The sequence below is a fragment of the Ixodes scapularis genome, unplaced genomic scaffold, assembly GCF_016920785.2.
Source record: "Ixodes scapularis isolate PalLabHiFi unplaced genomic scaffold, ASM1692078v2 PGA_scaffold6__148_contigs__length_123643588, whole genome shotgun sequence".
NCBI classification, from domain to species: Eukaryota; Metazoa; Arthropoda; class Arachnida; order Ixodida; family Ixodidae; genus Ixodes; species Ixodes scapularis.
In genome coordinates, this window is record NW_024609881.1 from 6,470,275 (window position 1) to 6,488,788 (window position 18,514).

The 18,514-nt window shown below is 45.7% G+C and overlaps 1 protein-coding gene across 1 annotated transcript in view; it reads right to left on the bottom strand.

The window, feature by feature from the left end:
* LOC8041793 (vitellogenin-4-like) overlaps window positions 1–18,514 on the bottom strand; it is a 100,732-nt gene that overhangs the window by 5,266 nt on the left and 76,952 nt on the right. The window contains exons 22-23 of the mRNA XM_040220580.1: window positions 17,663–17,939; window positions 14,399–14,556 (exon numbers count right to left, since the gene is read on the bottom strand). Coding sequence (XP_040076514.1) covers window positions 14,399–14,556; window positions 17,663–17,939 — 435 coding nt within the window. The remainder of the gene's footprint in view (window positions 1–14,398; window positions 14,557–17,662; window positions 17,940–18,514) is intronic.

The following is an 18,514-nucleotide window of genomic DNA, read 5'->3' on the forward strand; positions in this document are numbered from 1 at the left end:
GATGCACTTTAAACCCGAATCGAGACAATGTCCTTTTGCCATTATAACATGAACAAAAAAGAGTACCCACTGCCCAACGAAGTAGGGCGAAAATTAAGCGCCCGCTCTACTACTCCCCTTTCTCTGTTTCATTTAAGCATTCAATCAGTACGGAACAAGTTTGATGAGTTAAATATATTTTTAGACAATTTTGGTGTCTCTTTTGATTTTCTTATGTTAACCGAGACGTGGTGCCGTCCTGATGAAACGATGGACCCTTTGGATGGATACACCGGTTATGGCTTAAAGGGACACTGACACCCCCAAAATTTTTTTTCCATTTTTTGCCAGGCGCTTTATTATGGTGTCGGAGGACTACCCAATTAATATTTTGCAACAGGGTAGCGTATTTTTTTTAATAAAGCCAAAAGACGCAACTGCTCGAAACCGAAACCGAAACCCGACGGAGGTCGGAGAAGTGGAGAGAAGAGAGTGGAGTGGCGGAAGTCACGTGGCTACACTCGACCGTGCGTTTCTTTTTTTTTTTTCTCCTCTCCGTAGCAGACGACACGACATGCGGCGTACGGGAACTGTTCGCCGTGCGATTCTTTTGCAGTCATGTTTGTTCTGCTCGTTGTTCTGTACTCCAAGATGAGTTGTTTTGTACATTGAGGAGTTGGAGATGAGTAGTGAGTGCCCGTGGTGAATTTCCATGATCGGCTCCGAAAAGAATACGCCCAAGATGTTGCGTGAAGAGCTGGCTCACATGTTCTGCGTCCGAAAAAAAAAGGGCATTGTGCGACAGAGTTTCCGAAAGATCAATGGGATCGGGACCAATGGCTGGCTGCAATTCCTGTAGAACATATACGGGCACCTCGGAAAGCGGACGCTACCTGATTTATATGCTCCTTGCATTTTGTGGAAAGTGTTTACATTGAGTTAGCAGGTGTCAAAAGGAAATCCCATACAATTTAATTCAGCGAAGTGTCGTCCACAACATTTGTTTGTTATTTTTTTTTGTTTGTTTCTTCAGTTATAATTGTAAAAAGAAAAAAAAAAGATATGTAAACATCGGAAAAGATTTGAAAAAAAAAAGTTTCACGAGGGATGGAACCCGGTCCTACTGCGTGTGAAACGGACGTCTTTCCCGCTGAGCTACTGGGGCATTCTTTTATTCCGTTATTGCATTGAAGTAGGTACAATGGGTATACACAATACCTTTTAGGTCAATATCTTATAACATCATTGTTTTTACATCAAAACCCTTTTATATGTTGGAGAGTATTAAATAAAGATACCCATTCAGGTACAACAGTCTGGGTTTCATAAACACTTTTGATGCAGGTAACAAGTTCTATGAAATGAAGTCTTACAGTCTTAGGGTGTAAGTTCTCGTTTTTAATGTCCATACGGGACTTCCACATGCTTTATAATGAAAGCAGCATTACAAGGTCATAGGGAAAGGCGTCCCTAGAGGACCCAGGTAGAAAACGAATGGTAAACAAAGTGATATCGATATCTTTTTTAAAGTGCGTTGCAGAACATCCCAGAAAAATACAGCATCCCAGCAGTGGATAAAAACGTGCTCAACTGTTTCTGGCGGTTTACATAGCGTACAATTTTCTGACCATGGAACAAATAAACCTTTTTCTCTGAACCATGATTTTGTTGGTAATACTAAACAATGTAGTTTAAAAAAGAAATTTTTGGCTGCGGGTGGGATGCAGATCTTTTTAACTCGGCATAGGACATCGCAACTGGGTCCACCGTCAGCCACCGTTCGGTAAATTGGTAGAGGAAACAAAATACTTAAAAGATCTCTTGCCAACTTCTTCCGCGTTACACTCGTTAGGTAGTCTCTAGTAAATCTTACCGATAAGAACTGAAATGCCTCGACCACCTCTTTTAACTATCCGACCAGTACAGTTTCTTGGTATCCACCCGAAGATACAATATAGTCAGTAAGAGAGCTTGCCAGTCTATTCTGTACTATTTCTCGAAGAAAGGGTTGCTCTTGGTCTCTTAGAAAAAGAAAGCGGGAAACCAATTGGCGAACAAACATATGCGGAAGTCCGATCGCTCCGTGAGGTACCCGGCGAAACAAGTTATCTCAACGCATTGGTTCCCAAACAGATTTCCATACAAAAACGGCGAACATCCTATGCAGTCTTTGTATATTTGTCCGGGCACAATGCAGTACCTGTGGAACGTACCAGAGTTTAGCCGCCAAAGATACGTTACAGACTGTGAAACGGGCGAAAATTGACAAATTCCTGTGGGACCAGCCTTTCGTTCGCTTTTCCAAATCGTTCGCCACTCCAGACCAGTAGGTCCTGCTGTTCCGGGCAGTCCGAGATAGTCGCAAGGAATACAACTCCACTGTATGTCTTCGTATTGTTCAGGTGCTGTGGCCCACGCTCTATGCCAGAATCCTCTGCACTTTTCTAAATTCACTGAAGCCCCAGTAACCTCACAAAAGTTACGTGTGAGTTCAACTGCCTTGGTCACACTTTTCTTGTCTTTGCAAAAGTAGGCAATATCGTCTGCATAAGCCAGGACCTTAATTTCGGTTTTGCATAGAGTGAAACCGTAGACGCCTTTACTTCTAATTATACTTTGGCATAGGGGTTCCAAATACAAAGTAAACAGTAAAGGAGAAAGGGCTCAATCAGAGCCTCCGATTGAGCCTGGCGCAACGTTCCTAGCCTGGCGTTGTCTGCTCGTGCCCCGCGGCTCTCAAGCGCTCGGTGCGAGCGCAGCCGATGGTCACGACCCGATGGGCGCCAGCTTGCCAGCCGCTACATAACACCCCCTCCAACTAGTCATTGCTCCCGTAGCGTTGCGGTTGTCGTCGCGCTCGAGTGCCCCTCCGGGTACCAGTGAAAGGGCCAGCGTCTGCCGTCGAAGGAGCTGACGCTGGTTCGCGAGGAAACACCGCCGGCCTGCTACTGTCTCGCTGGGGTGATGCGTCTACTCGAGCTGGAGTATCTTCGCCGGGAGATGGTGCCCGTGGTGGAGTTGGACTCTGGTCAATCTTGAGGTCCCACACAGGAGACGGAGTCTTCGCTTTTTGTTGGGTGCTGGCTGCTGTACATCGCTGACGTATGTGGTTGGTATGCCGGCGTACCGAACCTTCATCTGTGTTCACCATCCATGAACGGAGGCCCATCTGACGTTCGATTACGCCAGGAACCCAGCCTTTGCCGTGTGGAAACTTCTTAGTCCAGACCGCTCAGTTCCCGTGCGTTAGTGACGCTTTCCGTGCGGACTGGCGGATCCTTCTACTTCTGGAAAGCCTCGCGGTGGTTTTGCTCCCACCGCCACTCTGTCTTCCGTTCCAGTAGGTGATAGAGCTCTTTCGCAATCGTTGCTCGATTCTGTAGAAATCTGTCATAAAAAACTAACAGTCCCAGAAAGGACTGCAGCTCTGTCTTGTTCCTTGGCTCGGGCGCCTGTACTACGGCCTGAATCTTGTCCTGCGTGGGATGTATGCCGTCCGCATTGATCAGGTGGCCAAGAAATTTTACTTCACTCACCCCGAAGCGGCATTTGGTTTCCTTTAGTCTTAGTCCTGCACCTTCTAGTCTCGTCAGTACTTGATCTAGTCGAAAGTTATGTTCTTCAGCAGTCTCCCCGCTGATGATGATGTCGTCTAGGTACGCACTGACTCCTGAGATGCCTGCTAATGTTGTGTCCATTACTTTCTGGAAGACTGCAGGAGCTGCCGCCACTCCGAAATGAAGTCTCTTCACTCGATAGAGGCACTTGATGGTGTTGACTGTCAGTACCTCAGCCGTGTCGTCTGTCACGCGTAGCTGTTGATAAGCCTGCGCAAGGTCCAGCGTCGAGAAGACTGTGCCACCCCGGAGGTTAGATAAGGCTTCAGTGGGTGTCGGCAGCGGATAAGCCATCGGTTTCGCTGTCTTGTTCACCGTGCTGCAGTAGTCTCTGCAGAGCCTTACCGAACCATCCGTCTTTCTAACCACCACCACGGGCGTGGCCCATGTTGAATGTTGGACCTGCTCCAGGATGCCCTGCTTTTGCAGTGTCCTCAGTTCGCATTCCACGACAGCACGCAGGGCGAAATGTACCTGGCGTGCCTTGAGGAATCTTGGCGTTGCTGACTCCTTCATTTTCAACTGGACAGGTGGGCCGTTGTATCCTGTGATGTCAGACTTAAACACCGCTTTGTGTGCACTGAGAACCTTCTGGACTTCTTTGTCTGTCGAAAAATGGTGTATCCCCCTCACCTGGATCTTTAGCGCTGGGAACCAATTTCTGCCCATCAAGTTGTACCCGGTTCCACTTGTTACAACCAGCAGTGGAACGTAGTCCTTGGACTTATGTCTTACGCGCACTTCAGTTGAACCAAGGACACTCAAGCCTTTGCCGGTCCATGTCTGAAGGGTGACGTTCTCTTTCCGCAGGTACGGAGGTCTGGTCGGCCACACCTTCCGGTATGTGGCCTCACTAATTACCGTAAATGCTGCTCCTGAGTCTACCTCGAATTTTAGTAACTTTCCCTCGACCTTGAGGGTCACCAGGTACTTGGGAACAAAACTGGTTGCACGTTGTGCGTTCAGCTCTTGCATGTCCATCCCGTAGCTTTTAACAGAAGCTCCACTTTGTGATTCTAGGGCGTCCTCTTCTGCGCCGCAGTCCATCTGATGGGTTGAGTGACGTGTGCCAGTCATCTTGTTTCGACAAGCTTTTTCGATGTGTCCTTTTTTTTTACAGAAACGGCACGCTACCCTGCTGAATGGGCAACTGTCTTGCCTGTGCCGTCCATGGCAGCGGTAACATCGTAGATCCGGTTGCGTTTGATCTCGATCCGAGGTCTGTTTCGTAGCCTGTGGTTGTGTGACCCTATGCAGTTCCGTCTTAGGAGTTTTAAGCTCCTGCTGCTGTTTTAGCGCACTTTCCAGTCTTGTTGCCATGTCATATGGTTGCTTGAACGTGAGCGTTTGCTCTGCAAAAAGCCGTTGCTGCAGACGCTCATCTTGCACACCGCACACCAAACGGTCTCTCAGCATTACATCCAGCGGCAGCATGGTTGGATTCAATGTCAAAGGGGCGGCGGCCGCTCGTCCTTCAGTGCTAGTTGAAGCGGTCGATGCTCCGGCGCTAGTTGTGGCCACCGAGAGAGGTGTCAGCACGCCGAAATTGCAGTTGGCGGCTAATTTCTTTAATTCCGCCACATAGGTAGCGATGGACTCACCCGGCTGTTGGTCGTGACGTTGAAATTGGCTTCGACTGAATAGTTCCGAAGGCCGTGGATCGTAATGTTGTTGGAGCATGGACATGATGCTTTCAAAGGCAACTTCGCCGGGCTTCCTCGGGGCCGTCAGCGCTTTCACAGTCTCGTAGGTTTCAGCGCCACAAATGGTCAGCAGTAGGGCTCTCTTCTTCCCGTGGTCCGTTATGTCGTTTGCCTGGAAGAAGAATTCCAATCGCTCCGCCCAGGCCGACCATCCTGTCCTTTGGAATTCTTTGAGCTTACCTTGTGTCGCAGTCATCCTTGAACCGCTGCTGGAGTTCTTTATCCCATCCTCGTCGCCAATGTTAAATACGAGATGTAGACCTTAGATGGTTGTCTAATCGATTTATTCTGATGGAGCCTCCGATTGAGCCTGGCGCAACTTTCCTAGCCTGGCGTTGTCTGCTCGTGCCCCGCGGCTCTCAAGCGCTCGGTGCGAGCGCAGCCGATCGTCACGAGCCGATGGGCGCCAGCTTGCCAGCCGCTACATAACAGGGGGCAGCCCTGGCGAACTGAAGAACGCACTGGGATGCTCTCTGTGACACTGTTATTTATGATTAAACTTGTGGAACAGTTGCGGTAAGACATTTGAACACCCTGAAAAACAATATCACCAATGCCAACGTGTGACAAAATTATGAACAGAACGGAATGACAAACGCGGTCAAATGCTTTCGCTATAGATCTACTTGGAGCATCGCAATTTGGTCGTTATTACTCGAGACGCACTCTAGCACACTTCTCGCAATGTGAACATTGGTCTGTATAGCCCTCCCACGAATCCCACAAGTCTGGTGATCCCCGACTAAATCACAAATAACATGTTGTAATCCGTTTGTCAAAAATTTTGCGAAGACCTTATAATCTACATTGCATAACGTTATGGGCCGATAACCACTCACGTGCAGAAGTTTGGTTTTGTCGTCAGTCTTTGGTATGAGAATAGTATGAGTATGCGATAAAGAGGGGGGTAACGTGTTTGCCTTGTAAGCCTTTTGAAAGATCTCTAACAAAATGGGAGCTAAAGCATTTTTACGCAGTTTGTAAAATTCCTCTGTGATACCATCCGGACCAGGAGTTTTTCTTTTCGGAAGGTCATCAATGGCTTTTTCTATTTCTTGTAAGCTGATGGGTTCCTCTAGCCCCTTTCTGCACTCCTCATCTAATTGCGGCAGTAAAACTACCAGCTCTTTAAGGTAGTCGTTATCTACCGATGAAGCACTTTTCCCAAACATCTTCCGGTAATGTTCAACAAAGACGTGGGCTATGGTTTCCTTATCTGTGATTATCAAGTTATTATCCTCTATTTCCGTAATTTCTTAAGTTATGGCATACCTCTTCTCCTCCTCCATTGCTCTCTTTGTAGGCTGTTCTCCCATAAGATACTTTTCTGTGCGCGTGCGCACTACAACTCCTTGGTAACGATCCTGGTACAATGTATCTAATTCGGCTTTCATGCGAGTTATGTCTTCAAATCCCTGTCCGGGGTTTGTACATTCAAGTTCGACCAAGACCCGCAAATTACGTAACAGTGCTTTTGTCAATGCGCGATTTAGAAGGCGTCCTGTCTGCTTCCTCACAAACGCAGTTGAAATCTCCTAGAAGAACTACCAATTGGTTACAAATTAAATAGGGCCGTAGATGATGAAAGAACGCTACTCTTTGATTAACGTCATTTGGTGCGTAAACACATATTACACGCCATTATAAGTCGGTAACTCGAAAGTCGCACATAATGAAGCACCCGCAGAGATCTGTCGTGACCAATAATACAGATAACTGAAAGGACTTCTTAATAAACAGCATGACACCGCCAGAGAAACCAACAGCATGGCTTCCACATATTTCATATTGATGGAGGAAAATATTCAAGGCATTTTCTACTTGTTCCTCTGTTGACAATTGTGTTTCTTGCAGTGCCACAAAGTCAAAATCCTCATCGTCAAGGAGGCGCTTTAAATGATATTGCTTTTTGCGGGAATTGAAGCCTCTAACATTCAAGGTCATAAAACGAATGCCTTCGTGTGAAGGAGAAGGGGGAGGAGGTAGGGGAGGTATGCGGGTGAGGGGGGTGGGGGTGGGGAGGAGGGGTTATATTTTTATCTAGCGCACAAGTGATGTTTTCCGCTTACTCGCGATGGTGTCTGGCGGTACCTCTTTTTTTCGTTTGCTCTTATTAGTGTCCTTTGATGTGCTGAGGGTCGTGTCCATGGTGGCTTCAGGGTCATCTTCGTTGTCGTAACCCGTAGGCTTGCCTGCGGGGTCCGCCGACTGCCTCGGCGCTTCTGAGGGTTGCAGAGTTCTCTCGTCCTTACACTCCTGTGTAGATGGAGCTTCACCTTCCGTCGCTGCCCCGATTTGAGGCAGCTCGATGTTCTTCTCAGCCGACGCCTGGTACTCGTTGGGACTTGGGGGCGTGTGTTCTGCAGATACCCTTTGGGTGGGAAGGATGTCTCCACTGGCATCCACAACCTCTGAGATGTCTATCAACAGCTCAGAGTTGGAATCTGCTTCAGCACCGGGGCCTCGAAGTATGCTTGCGTAGCTGGAGTAACACTCGTCGCTTTGGTGTCCGTATCTGTTGCATCGGGCAAATTTTGGAGTACGACATTGTCGTCGAATGTGGCCAACTCTCTTGCATCTCAGACACAAGGGCGGCCGTCCGGACATGACGACGAGGGACTGCGATCCAGCGACTTTTAACAGATGAGGAATGCTTTCTGGTGTCGCTGTGTCGTGAAGAGTCATGCAGACCTCTCTGTTTATTGTCTCCATGTTCCCCATCCCGGGAACGCGCCACTTCTCTCTCGTGACACTCCGCACCGTTCCAAAAGGCGCCAAGGTTTCAGCGACCTTTTTCTCGTCCAAGTGCAACGGTAGCCAGAGCAGTTTGATCTTGACATTTTTTGAATTGGGATCAATAATGAGGCACTTTTTTCCTTTTACCTTGAGTTCTTTCACCGCCTTTAGCTTTTCCGCGGCTGCAGGATTTGCCATTGTTGCCATCCAGAAGTGGCTCATTTGAAACTGCCCGAAGGACAGCACTTCACTCAGATCAATCACATCTTTCAGACCGTCGCGAAAGTCCATCGCACGGTACGGACGACCAGTGAGGTCAGCATGAAGAAACACAGAGTTTAGGCACAAAGCCGCCGGCGGAAATCGTGAAAGCAGAATTCGGTACTCATCTTGGCTTACCGCCTGAGCCTGGGTATTTCCTGGGCCTACGGGTGTGGTCACAGTGTTCTCCGGGTGCATCGTTCGAAGATCGTTATTGCCATTTAAACCTGAAGTACTGGGGTTTCCTCGGCCTGAGGCCGATTGATGATTTTCCTTGGAGATCATGAAAGCACGTCCGTTCGAAACGGCGTCTTCTTTTTTCTCCCAGCTACTGGGGCATCTTTTTATTCGTGGATCTTTTTCCTTAGTAATAATTCACCCGGTAAACTGTAAGTTCGAAAGTTTGCTGCCGATTTTCTTCTACACTCTCAAGAAAAAAGGGTGTCAAAAGGTGTATTCCTACACCATTTGTCCCATATGATACACCCCAGAATTTCAATTCGACGTACAGTGCCCTACAGTCGAGCAGAGGGCCCAAAACATTACGAGCTAGGGGCTTGACAGCCGTGTGGTACAACGTTTTAAATAGCTAAAGTACGTATCAAGGACCACATAAAGAAAACACCGAGTTTTTACAGTAGGGCCAAGAAAACCCGGATTATATTTTTCGTGTTCAGTAAAACGTACGTTAGCTATTTTAATAAGTTGTACCACACGGCTATCAAGCCCCTCGTAAAATTTCGGGCCGTCTGTTCGACTGTAGGGCGCTGTATGTCGAATTGAAGTTTGGGGTGTAATATATAAGACAAAGGGTGTAAGAATACACCTTTTGACACCCTTTTGCTTGAGAGTGTAGCAAAAGCACTCCCAGGTCGAAGTCGGGAAGCACCACGCATTGGGCGCGTTCAGTAGCGCCTCCCTTGCCTCCGAACGGAGTGATTCGAGTCGGAGTCATCGGAGCGCCTACTGAACGGCAAAAAAACCCGCTGCTCCAAACCTGCTTCTACGCAATTTGCGCTTCCTCCCCTGTGCCAGACGGTCTCCGAATAAATTGGAAGCAGACGATGGCGAGCACGATCGCTTTTATTTGACGCCAGTATTAAAGTCTTTACAAGGTCGTCGCAAAAAAGCGGGTGATTGTACACATCAGCGCTGCTGTTCGAAGCGATGCAACGCGATCGAGTCCTTCGCTTGGCGGTGCAAAGGCAGCTACTGTTATAAAAGCCGACAAGAAACGTCGTCAGCACACGCAAAATATAGAGCTCGGCGAATCTACGCCGCCGGTTGCGATACTTTTATACGGCCATACGTTCGTTCTGCCCTTCGTAACGAACTCGTATACACACGGGAAGTTCGGCCGCGCTCGGCGATCAAGGTTTTGTCGGCCGAAGCGAGCCTCAGCCAACGTGCACCCCGATTTAGCTACGCAAACAAAAAATTAATCGGTATCATGCCCTGCGTAAGTGTCCAACCCGCTTCGAAAGTCGCGGTCATACCCTGCCTTGCTCTGTTGAGCGCGGGCAGGACTATCGTCAATATTACCGAGTTGCCGTGCAACGGCGATCAAGACACGGCGTCAAATGAACGTTTACGTTGTTTATTAGCATATTCAAACCAAACAAAATACGGTTCAATACATTTTCCGAAAGAGCCTTACCTCAAAAAGAAATTCGAACGTGTTATTCGTCTTACCTTGAGCACTTTTCATTAACAAAAGCGAACAAACCGCGCACCCGCGACAGAACCGAAGCAGCTTATCCCACCATATTGTTTGTTGTTTCCTCTCAGCTATTTTGAAGAGGAAATACAACTTACAAACTGGAGCGCGGTTCTTTCCTGTGACTCAGCTGACCAGGCATATGATCTCTTTCTTGAAACTTTTACAAATATCTATAACCGGTGCTTTCCCTACAAGAAGTGTCGAGTGCATAAGAAATCACGCAAGCCGTGGATTACTTCGGAGATAATTAGAATGATGAATGGAAAGAATGCGCTCTATAATAAATTTCTGCACACTAGAGATTTGGGCGTCCTCCGCGAATTTAAAATTCAAAGGAACATGGTGACAAGCGCTCTTCGCAAATCAAAGCCTACATACCATTACGATATGTTTCAGGGTGAACCTAGAACGGATGTCATGTGGAAAAAAGTGAACATGTTGGTAAAACCTCACTCTCGTAGTGACTCAATTAACACGATCACTGTAAATGGGGAGAGCATAACTGGCGCCGCGTTGGCTGACAGGTTCAATAATCATTTTGTGGACTTAGTTGATAGCGTTCACTCCGTCAATGCTTGTGACCTAGTCGATAAAATTTTGGAGAGTGTTTTCTTTCTGCCTACTGACGGCAGTGAATTGACATCAGTATATAACAATATTAGAAACAGTAAAAGTAACGACCTGCATGGCATTCAGATCGGGCCTGTAAAGCGTGTAATTCATTCTATCGTCCCTTGTTTGACCCACATTTATAACCTCGCCCTTCAGGATGGGGTGTTTCCTAAAAAAATGCAAGTGGCCAAGGTGTCCGTCCTCCACAAGGCAGGGGATAAGAACAACGTGGGTAATTACAGGCCTGTGTCTGTATTGCCGGTATTCTCCAAAGGACTAGAAAAAAAAATTATGCACATGAGGCTATATTCTTTCTGTGAAAAACACTGAATTATCACCCCTTGTCAATTCGGTTTCCTAAAGGGATACTCGACAGAGTTGGCGCTACTAAAACAGAAAGAAATGATACTTACAAACATCGAAAACAAACTGCTAACATTGGGCATATAGATCGATTTTTCGAAGGCATTTGATCGCCTTAATCATAAAACTTTGCTGCAGAAACTGAACCTTTGTGGCATCAGGGGTGTTGTCCTGAACCTAATCGAGAGCTATTTGCAAGACCGTTATCAGTACGTTGAAATTGACGGGGAGCGTTCAAACATGCGCCAAATAAAGGCAGGTGTACCGCAAGGGAGTATTCTCGGGCCCCTTCTCTTCAATCTTTTTATAAATGACATAGTGAACTTAGATAATAGCGTCAACTACATAATATACGCAGATGATACAAGTGTGTTTTTCTTTGGAACTAGCATTGACGTCATTATAAGAAAAGCAAATCAATTCTTGCAGAGTCTAAACGTTTGGACCACCGCAAATTCCTTAACAATAAATGTTGCAAAAACTAAGGCAATTATTTTCCGCGCAAAAAATACAAGCTGCGCCAGCAGCCTGCCGGGAGGGCTCTCTTTTGCCTCACGAGATGTGGAAATTGTAAAAAATGCTAAGGTGCTTGGCGTAACTTTTAATGAACATATGCTATGGGATGAGACGGTGCAGGACACAACCATAAAGCTCTCAAAGGTTTTAGGCGTTTTATACAAATACCGTAATATCTTACCCCCCTCGATAATGCTGCTTATATATCACGCCCTGCTCGTATTTCGATTATTGTTTCCTGGTTTGGGGTACCTCTACAAAAACGAACGTTCAGAGACTTTTTATAATGCAAAAGAGGGCAATACGAATAATATGTAATGTAGCGTATGATCACTCCATGAAATCTTTGTTTAAGAAGTTTGACACCTTAAAAATCACCAATTACTATAGTTACAAGCTTTTGATGTCATATAAAAGATCATTAAACAACCCTGTTAGCGTTTTTAATTCAGTCTCAGGTTTGGAGTCGCGGGACGCAACATACAGCACTCGTCATTCTCGACACTGGGCCGCACCGTGCTCCAGAACCAATTATGGTGACAAGAGACTGGCTTTTACTCTCCCAAGAATTTTAAACGACCTTGAAGCAAAGGGAATTTCCGTGGCCAATTTAAGCAAAAAGGAAATTCGTGACCTATTTGAGTGATCTATTGAATAGGTGTTGTCATGTTTTGAAGGTGCAGAGGCAGTTGCGTGTATATTTTTCAAAGTCAATGTGCGTTGTAGTGCATGTGCTCATTACTAAACGCTTGGAGCAAGCGTGTGCAACTCTGAATTATCTTTACCTTATTTAACCCTTCGCACTATATATAATTGACACCACTTTCCTGTGTAAGCGCTCGATTATCTGTTTTTATATATTTTACATTGTTCTTTCACTCATATGTTGTGTTTCTTCTGCGGATGTAAAGGGGAGGCGGGGGCTTCGTCAAGTAGCCCCTTAGCGAAAACTAATACGTTTGAAATATACCACGTTCTAATTTGAGTGTATTTGAAATACAATTCATAATTGTAAGTACACGAAAAATATACCGAAAATATAAACTTCTTTTTTTGTTACTTAGTACTACAATATACTTCTAAAAATCATTTTAAAACACCTTTACTTAAACTACATTCGAAGTTCCCTTCATGCGTTTTGAAATATGTAAATACTAAATTAATAGGCACAAAATACCTTCCACATATATTTCTTGAAATATTTATTTAATTCATGCAAAATATACTCCAACCCTAAAAAAATGGTGCAATCAAGAATACGTGCAGAATACTCTTAAATTACCTGAAAATCGTAAATACTGTTGTGTTATACTCTAAGTACCTTTTGGCTGCAATACTTTGGTAGTTTGACTTAAACTACCAAAATATTTAAAAGCTCCCCTTCTGAAGTTCACTTCAAGCAGATATGGAGTACACTGAAGCGCCTAAATACATTTGATTAGTTTGGCAATTGAATTGCGTAGCATCGCACTGATAAATCAGCCCAGTTTATGTTATTGTTTCCTTTTTTCTATCAAGAACACGCCTGATCAGTTCCTTGCACACCAATCACAAACGGGGTTCGGGAACTACAGCCACAACATTTGCTGATGCTGGAAAGCTTCAGCAGGTGCTGTGAACAGATACGTTTGGCGTGGTTTTGTTAGCACAATGTTAGTTCACTGAACGTGTATACTCACCATTGTACGTGATGTGAATAGTGACTTTAATACAGTGACATTAACTACCATATTAAATAGTCCACTACTAAAAAGGAAAGGCAAAACAACTACTGTAAAATATTTATTTTTCGCGTGCTCAATATTTCGCGATTTAGGTCAAAGTTGGAGTTTTGGAATAATTCGCAAATTCTAACTTTCGCGACGCGCTGGGATCGCAATATAGATTTTAATGTTTTTACATTTTGCCGGAATTGTTCACGGGACCTATTTTTCGGAATTGTAGGCGATTCGCCCACTTTGTGAGAATTAGGTCCTCACAAAAATAAAGTCGTTTACAGTATTTTAAAGTGAAGAAACTGCCTTGATTCGCTTCGCCCTGAGTGGTGCTACGCAGAGAAGCAATAACATGTATTTTATGAGCCGTTTGTGTGGATATTGTTTTAGGGACTGTGCCGAATTGTTATTAGTTGTACCAATGCCTTTTAGTAAGAGATATCGTCCACGAACTTCAAAACACTGTTTCCCCTTCGACAGACTACCGAGGAGAAAATCGAATACTTGTAACCTTAATAAGCGCAGAGGTGGTCACCGAAAAAATTATTACCTTCAATATGTAGGCTATATAAGGCTCTAGAGCAGTCAACGGGACTGTGAATGAGCTCTTCAGTGCGTCATGGTGTTTGTGTTTGTGTTCGTTTCTAATGTGGCTGTGTGGGATGTATTTAGTAGTGCCTTCAAATACCACAGGGACACCATTTGCTGACAAAATCGAAAATAAAAAAAAATTGTGTGATCGGTTTTTAATCCACAAATGGCATCTTGAGTGTGAAGGAATAATATTTTTGGTATATCTAAAATATTTTTTGATTCATATTTATAATGTATTTTGAATACATTACGCGCGTATTTCGAATGCGGCCAAAATAATACAGAATAAATACAAAATGAATATTCGTACTAAATATATTTCAACTTCGTTTGAAGTACGGCCTCTTTTTGCTAAGGGGCGACATGCTGCTTTTTTCCCTGTCTTCGCCTTTCAGATGGAGAGGAAATAAAGTGATTGATTGATTGATATCTTTGGAAGGCAGACCTAGTTGGCGAATGCTCGTGCTGCGCGTGTTTTAAACCTCTACGAGTGCAGACATCGCTTCCCCAATAAGCGCGCGTTGCTCTAAAAAGGAACCACCGAGTTTCCCGATTTTCTCAGATGGGATGGAAGTGAAGTACCTTGGGATGTTTGGCGTCTCCAGTGGCCCGTGCCAGGACCGCGAACCTTTTGTGGGGAGTGCAGTCTTTGGCGACCACCTTGAAGCAGTCGGTTTCGGGAAGGTTGACCACAACGTCGTCGAAGGTCGTGACACCCTTGCCTTGCAGGCCGCAATACCCTTCGGGTATCAGAACAAAGTTACTCTTGTAGTTGGGTCGTCAGAGATATATTACGCAAATAACTGGTGTTTCATGCTTTCAAAATGATCTTTATAAGGACTGCAAGAAGCGAAAGCAAGCAGGTGACGTCGTGCAATAGGAGATGTTACTTAAGGCCTAATGCAGCTATTCCGATATACTATACAATCCCCGACATCTTAAAGGACCCATGAAACAAATTTTGGGTTGGGATAAATCATTTTAGATTGGGATTTTACTAACAGGACATCGTTCAGTGGGCCAAAAGAAAAAAGGTAGAAAGTCAAAATCTTGACTTTCAGTGCGAAATTTTGAAAACACAGCGGACCATTTCGTACCTCCTCCACTTCGCAAGCTCTCTGCCTTTTCACTGCGATACATCCGCGGTCCCAAAAGCGCGTCACCGGGTCCAAACGCACGTCACACAAAACCGGACCTCACTTATTCCCTTCACCCCTAAGCTGACATTGTGGTGGAAGCTACGCGCTTGCCGGACCAATCAGCCGCCTCCCTTTGATCACCTGACCTCATTTTCTGTGCGTGGGTATGCGCGAAGGATCGTGATCACGTGGCACGTCTGGCTGGCCCAATGAGCACGTAGCTTCCCCAGCACTGTCAGCTTCGGGGTGAACGGGTTGGGGAAAGGAACTTTTGTCTGAATTTTGAGCGACGGGCTAATCTTCTAGGGGGAGAATGGATGCGTCCGGGATTACACAAACGAGAGTGCGAGCAAGAGGTGACTCCCCCTTTCCGTCTTTTTGAACTGTTTGGTAAAATGCGCGATTTATGAGTTGAAGAGGAAAGTTAAACAAGAAAAAGTCGGAAAAGCGTTTCATGACCCCTTTAAGAAACGAGGGGCGTGACTTATTATGGTCCCGCTTCGTGATTGGTTCTTAGGCTTATTAAACGCTAATGCCGCAGTGTCACTGGCTGCTGACCGATAACGAGATGCGTGGGACTCGCCACGCAGTGCGTTTCTTAAGTTGTCAGTTAGAATATAAATTTCAGGTATCATCTATGTGAGCGGCGAAAAAGAAAAAAAAAGGAATGGCTGTCTCTTTCGCATTTCCTATATGCAGCGACTTAATAGGGTTCCTTCACGCTCCTCCCTTTGCGAGCACAGTAAGGGCGCAGTAACAGTATCAGGTGACGTTATGACGTCACGTCATGGTGGCACCAGACATCACGCGAACACGTAACATCAAGTCACATAGTGTGACTCTATGGCGTCATAGTGGCACGTGACCTTATGGTGTCATGTGACGCCGAGTGACGTCACTGTCTCACGTGGCAAGACGTCACAATGTCGAGTCACCGTTTCATCCACATGACGTCCCGTGACGTCGCGATGTCACGTGACGTCACGGTGGCAGGGATGTAACAGAGGACGCAACGTATTTAGAGCGCCTTTGGGGGTGACGCCACTTTGTCTCCTGACACTTTGACTTCCTCAGGCTACATCCAAGGACACACATACCCTAATTGCTGCAGCCCTTTAACTGCAACGCATTTAATAATATGTTACCCGGTTATTTTGAATATGGTTGCGTCGAAAGAGAGAGCAAGGAAAACAACCGCGATAGACGTTTGGTTATAACGTTTCTTTTGTAGCGAGTACATATCAAGCTGAACCATTAGCCACGTTCCAAGTAATCCTGAAGTACACTCTGTTTGATAGTGGAGAGTTTTAGCGAATCCTTTTTGCATATCCCTTGCGGTACGATATGCCGTCCGGTACGCACTGCGCATGCGCTACAGCAGAAGGCTCGCAGACGCGCTTTTCGTAACGCAGGGCACATCGTGCGGTATCGAATGTGCGATAACGGTTCCCTAAAACTCTCTAATAGTGAACCCCACAAAGATCCCGAGCGCCTTGACGATCCACTTTTGGCACTGCTTGATTGACTGCATAGGATCGTAGCGTTGACTGCGATCGGTCTTTACGTGAGAAAGAGGAGCGAAAGTTCGTCTGCTTCTGTAGCAGGGGTTGTGGCTACGTCACAACGCCAATCTCCGATTGGCTCTGATTGAAGAATAGTGGGTAGACCTCAAAGCGAGCTGCCTTGAGGTCTACCCACTATTCTTCGATCAGAACAAATCAGAGGTCGGCGTTTTGACGTGACCACAATCGCTGCAAAAGGGGACAGACGAACTTGCGCTCCGCATAGACTATGTGAGCACTAAGTCATGTGTGGAAGGCGTGGAGAACGTCTTCTCAGTAGAACATCATGAAAATATTTCATGATGGGGCTTGGCATGTGCATGCCTTCGTTTTGATCAACTGCTAGGAATACCAACATGAATTTATTTATCTGTTTTATCCTAGCTCCGAAGCATTAAGAAAGAGAATGGAAACGGAATTCAAACGTAACAAAAACTGTTAATACGGCTCAAATATATAAATAATAACTTGTTAGTGTTAGCTTAAAACCGGTAAAATCAGTGATGGTTTCAATGGATGGGGGAAGGCAGTTCCATTCACGGCACGTTGTAGGGATGAAAGAGCTGAAAAACAAATTTGATTGACATTGGTTGTGCCAACAACTCTGCAGATGTGGTCGAGGCGAAAGGAAACGTAGATTGGTTCACTTATTAGTTTTTTTTTAAAGTTATGATTACCATAATAAACTTTATGAAATAAACACAAACGAGAAATCGTGCTACGAATTGAAAGAGGAGTCAGTGAAACACTGTATTTCATTCATGTTACACTTTATGTATGATGATAGATTGATAATATAAATCAAGCGGAGTAGTTTCGTACGGCTTCAAGTGAAGATATACAACTTTATGTATCAGTGTCTCAGACATAACTTGCATATCCCAGTTTTGCTTGAACTAATGTTTTATAAATAATCACTTTTAATGAAGACGGAACCCGTCAAAAGTTACGTGTCAGGTAGCCAAGCGTCAGGTCTGCGCTGTTATTAACATAATGGTCATGATGATAATAGCATACTCCCCCATTGGAAGCATTTGAGTTTCCGATTCTTTCTGGATCTGATACCGCCATTAACCGAACAAGGATGTGGATGACCAACCGTCTTAACAAGACTACATAAGAAAAAAAGAAAAAAAGAAACTTACTTGGTTTGTAGTAGGAGATGTAGTTAGCCATGTTCGAGTATCCCAGGAGGGAGAAAACCCTAGGCGCGAGCAAGTGGCTGTAGATTGGCACGTGCTCGTGATGGAAGGAGTGACCGTCCTCGGTTGTCACAACGATGTCCGAGTACTCCTCAACCGGAGGCACTTGGGAGACGACGTGGAGCTTCCCGTTGGGTCCGTGGATGTGTGATGCGAGGGTGCCGAGGAAACTTCCATGCGGGTCGGTCGTCATCTGGTGTCCCAGCAGCGTGGGGAAAAGCTGCAAGAGACGTGCTTCACATTGAAAGAAGAAACTGTCAGGTACGCACAACGCAAGCCCGTACGATGGCACAACGAAGAATGCGCCCGCACTCGGGCGTGCCATACTTGTCCGATCGACCCAGCCCAGCACGCGCGTGTTCCTTGATGCAAGTTCGTCTGTTCCTTGCGAACCTCATCTGTCCAGTCTGCCTTGGCTGCCTCGTCATTGAGCGTTTCCTGCTGGTTCTTTAAAGGGATACTACAACGAAATTTCGGCGCTCATTTTTTGGTCTATATGTGTTCCAGGGAGCAGCATCACATTGAACATACCAATATCTTGTTAAAAAAGTCACGAAAAGGAATTTTAAAACGAATTAAACGATTAGCAAAGAGCACCTGGTGGATGTCGCTAACGCCTCGTTTGTAATGCCCGTCTAGGAACCTTGACAGCTAGTGACGGAGGTTGTCTCGCCTCCGGCCACGACGAGAGAAGAGGGGCAGGAGGAACTCCCCTCTTCCCGAGAATGCCTTTTGTGTGTCGCAGAAGTCGCTATTGTCCCCCTACAAGATTACAGAAGATTAACCCGTCACTCA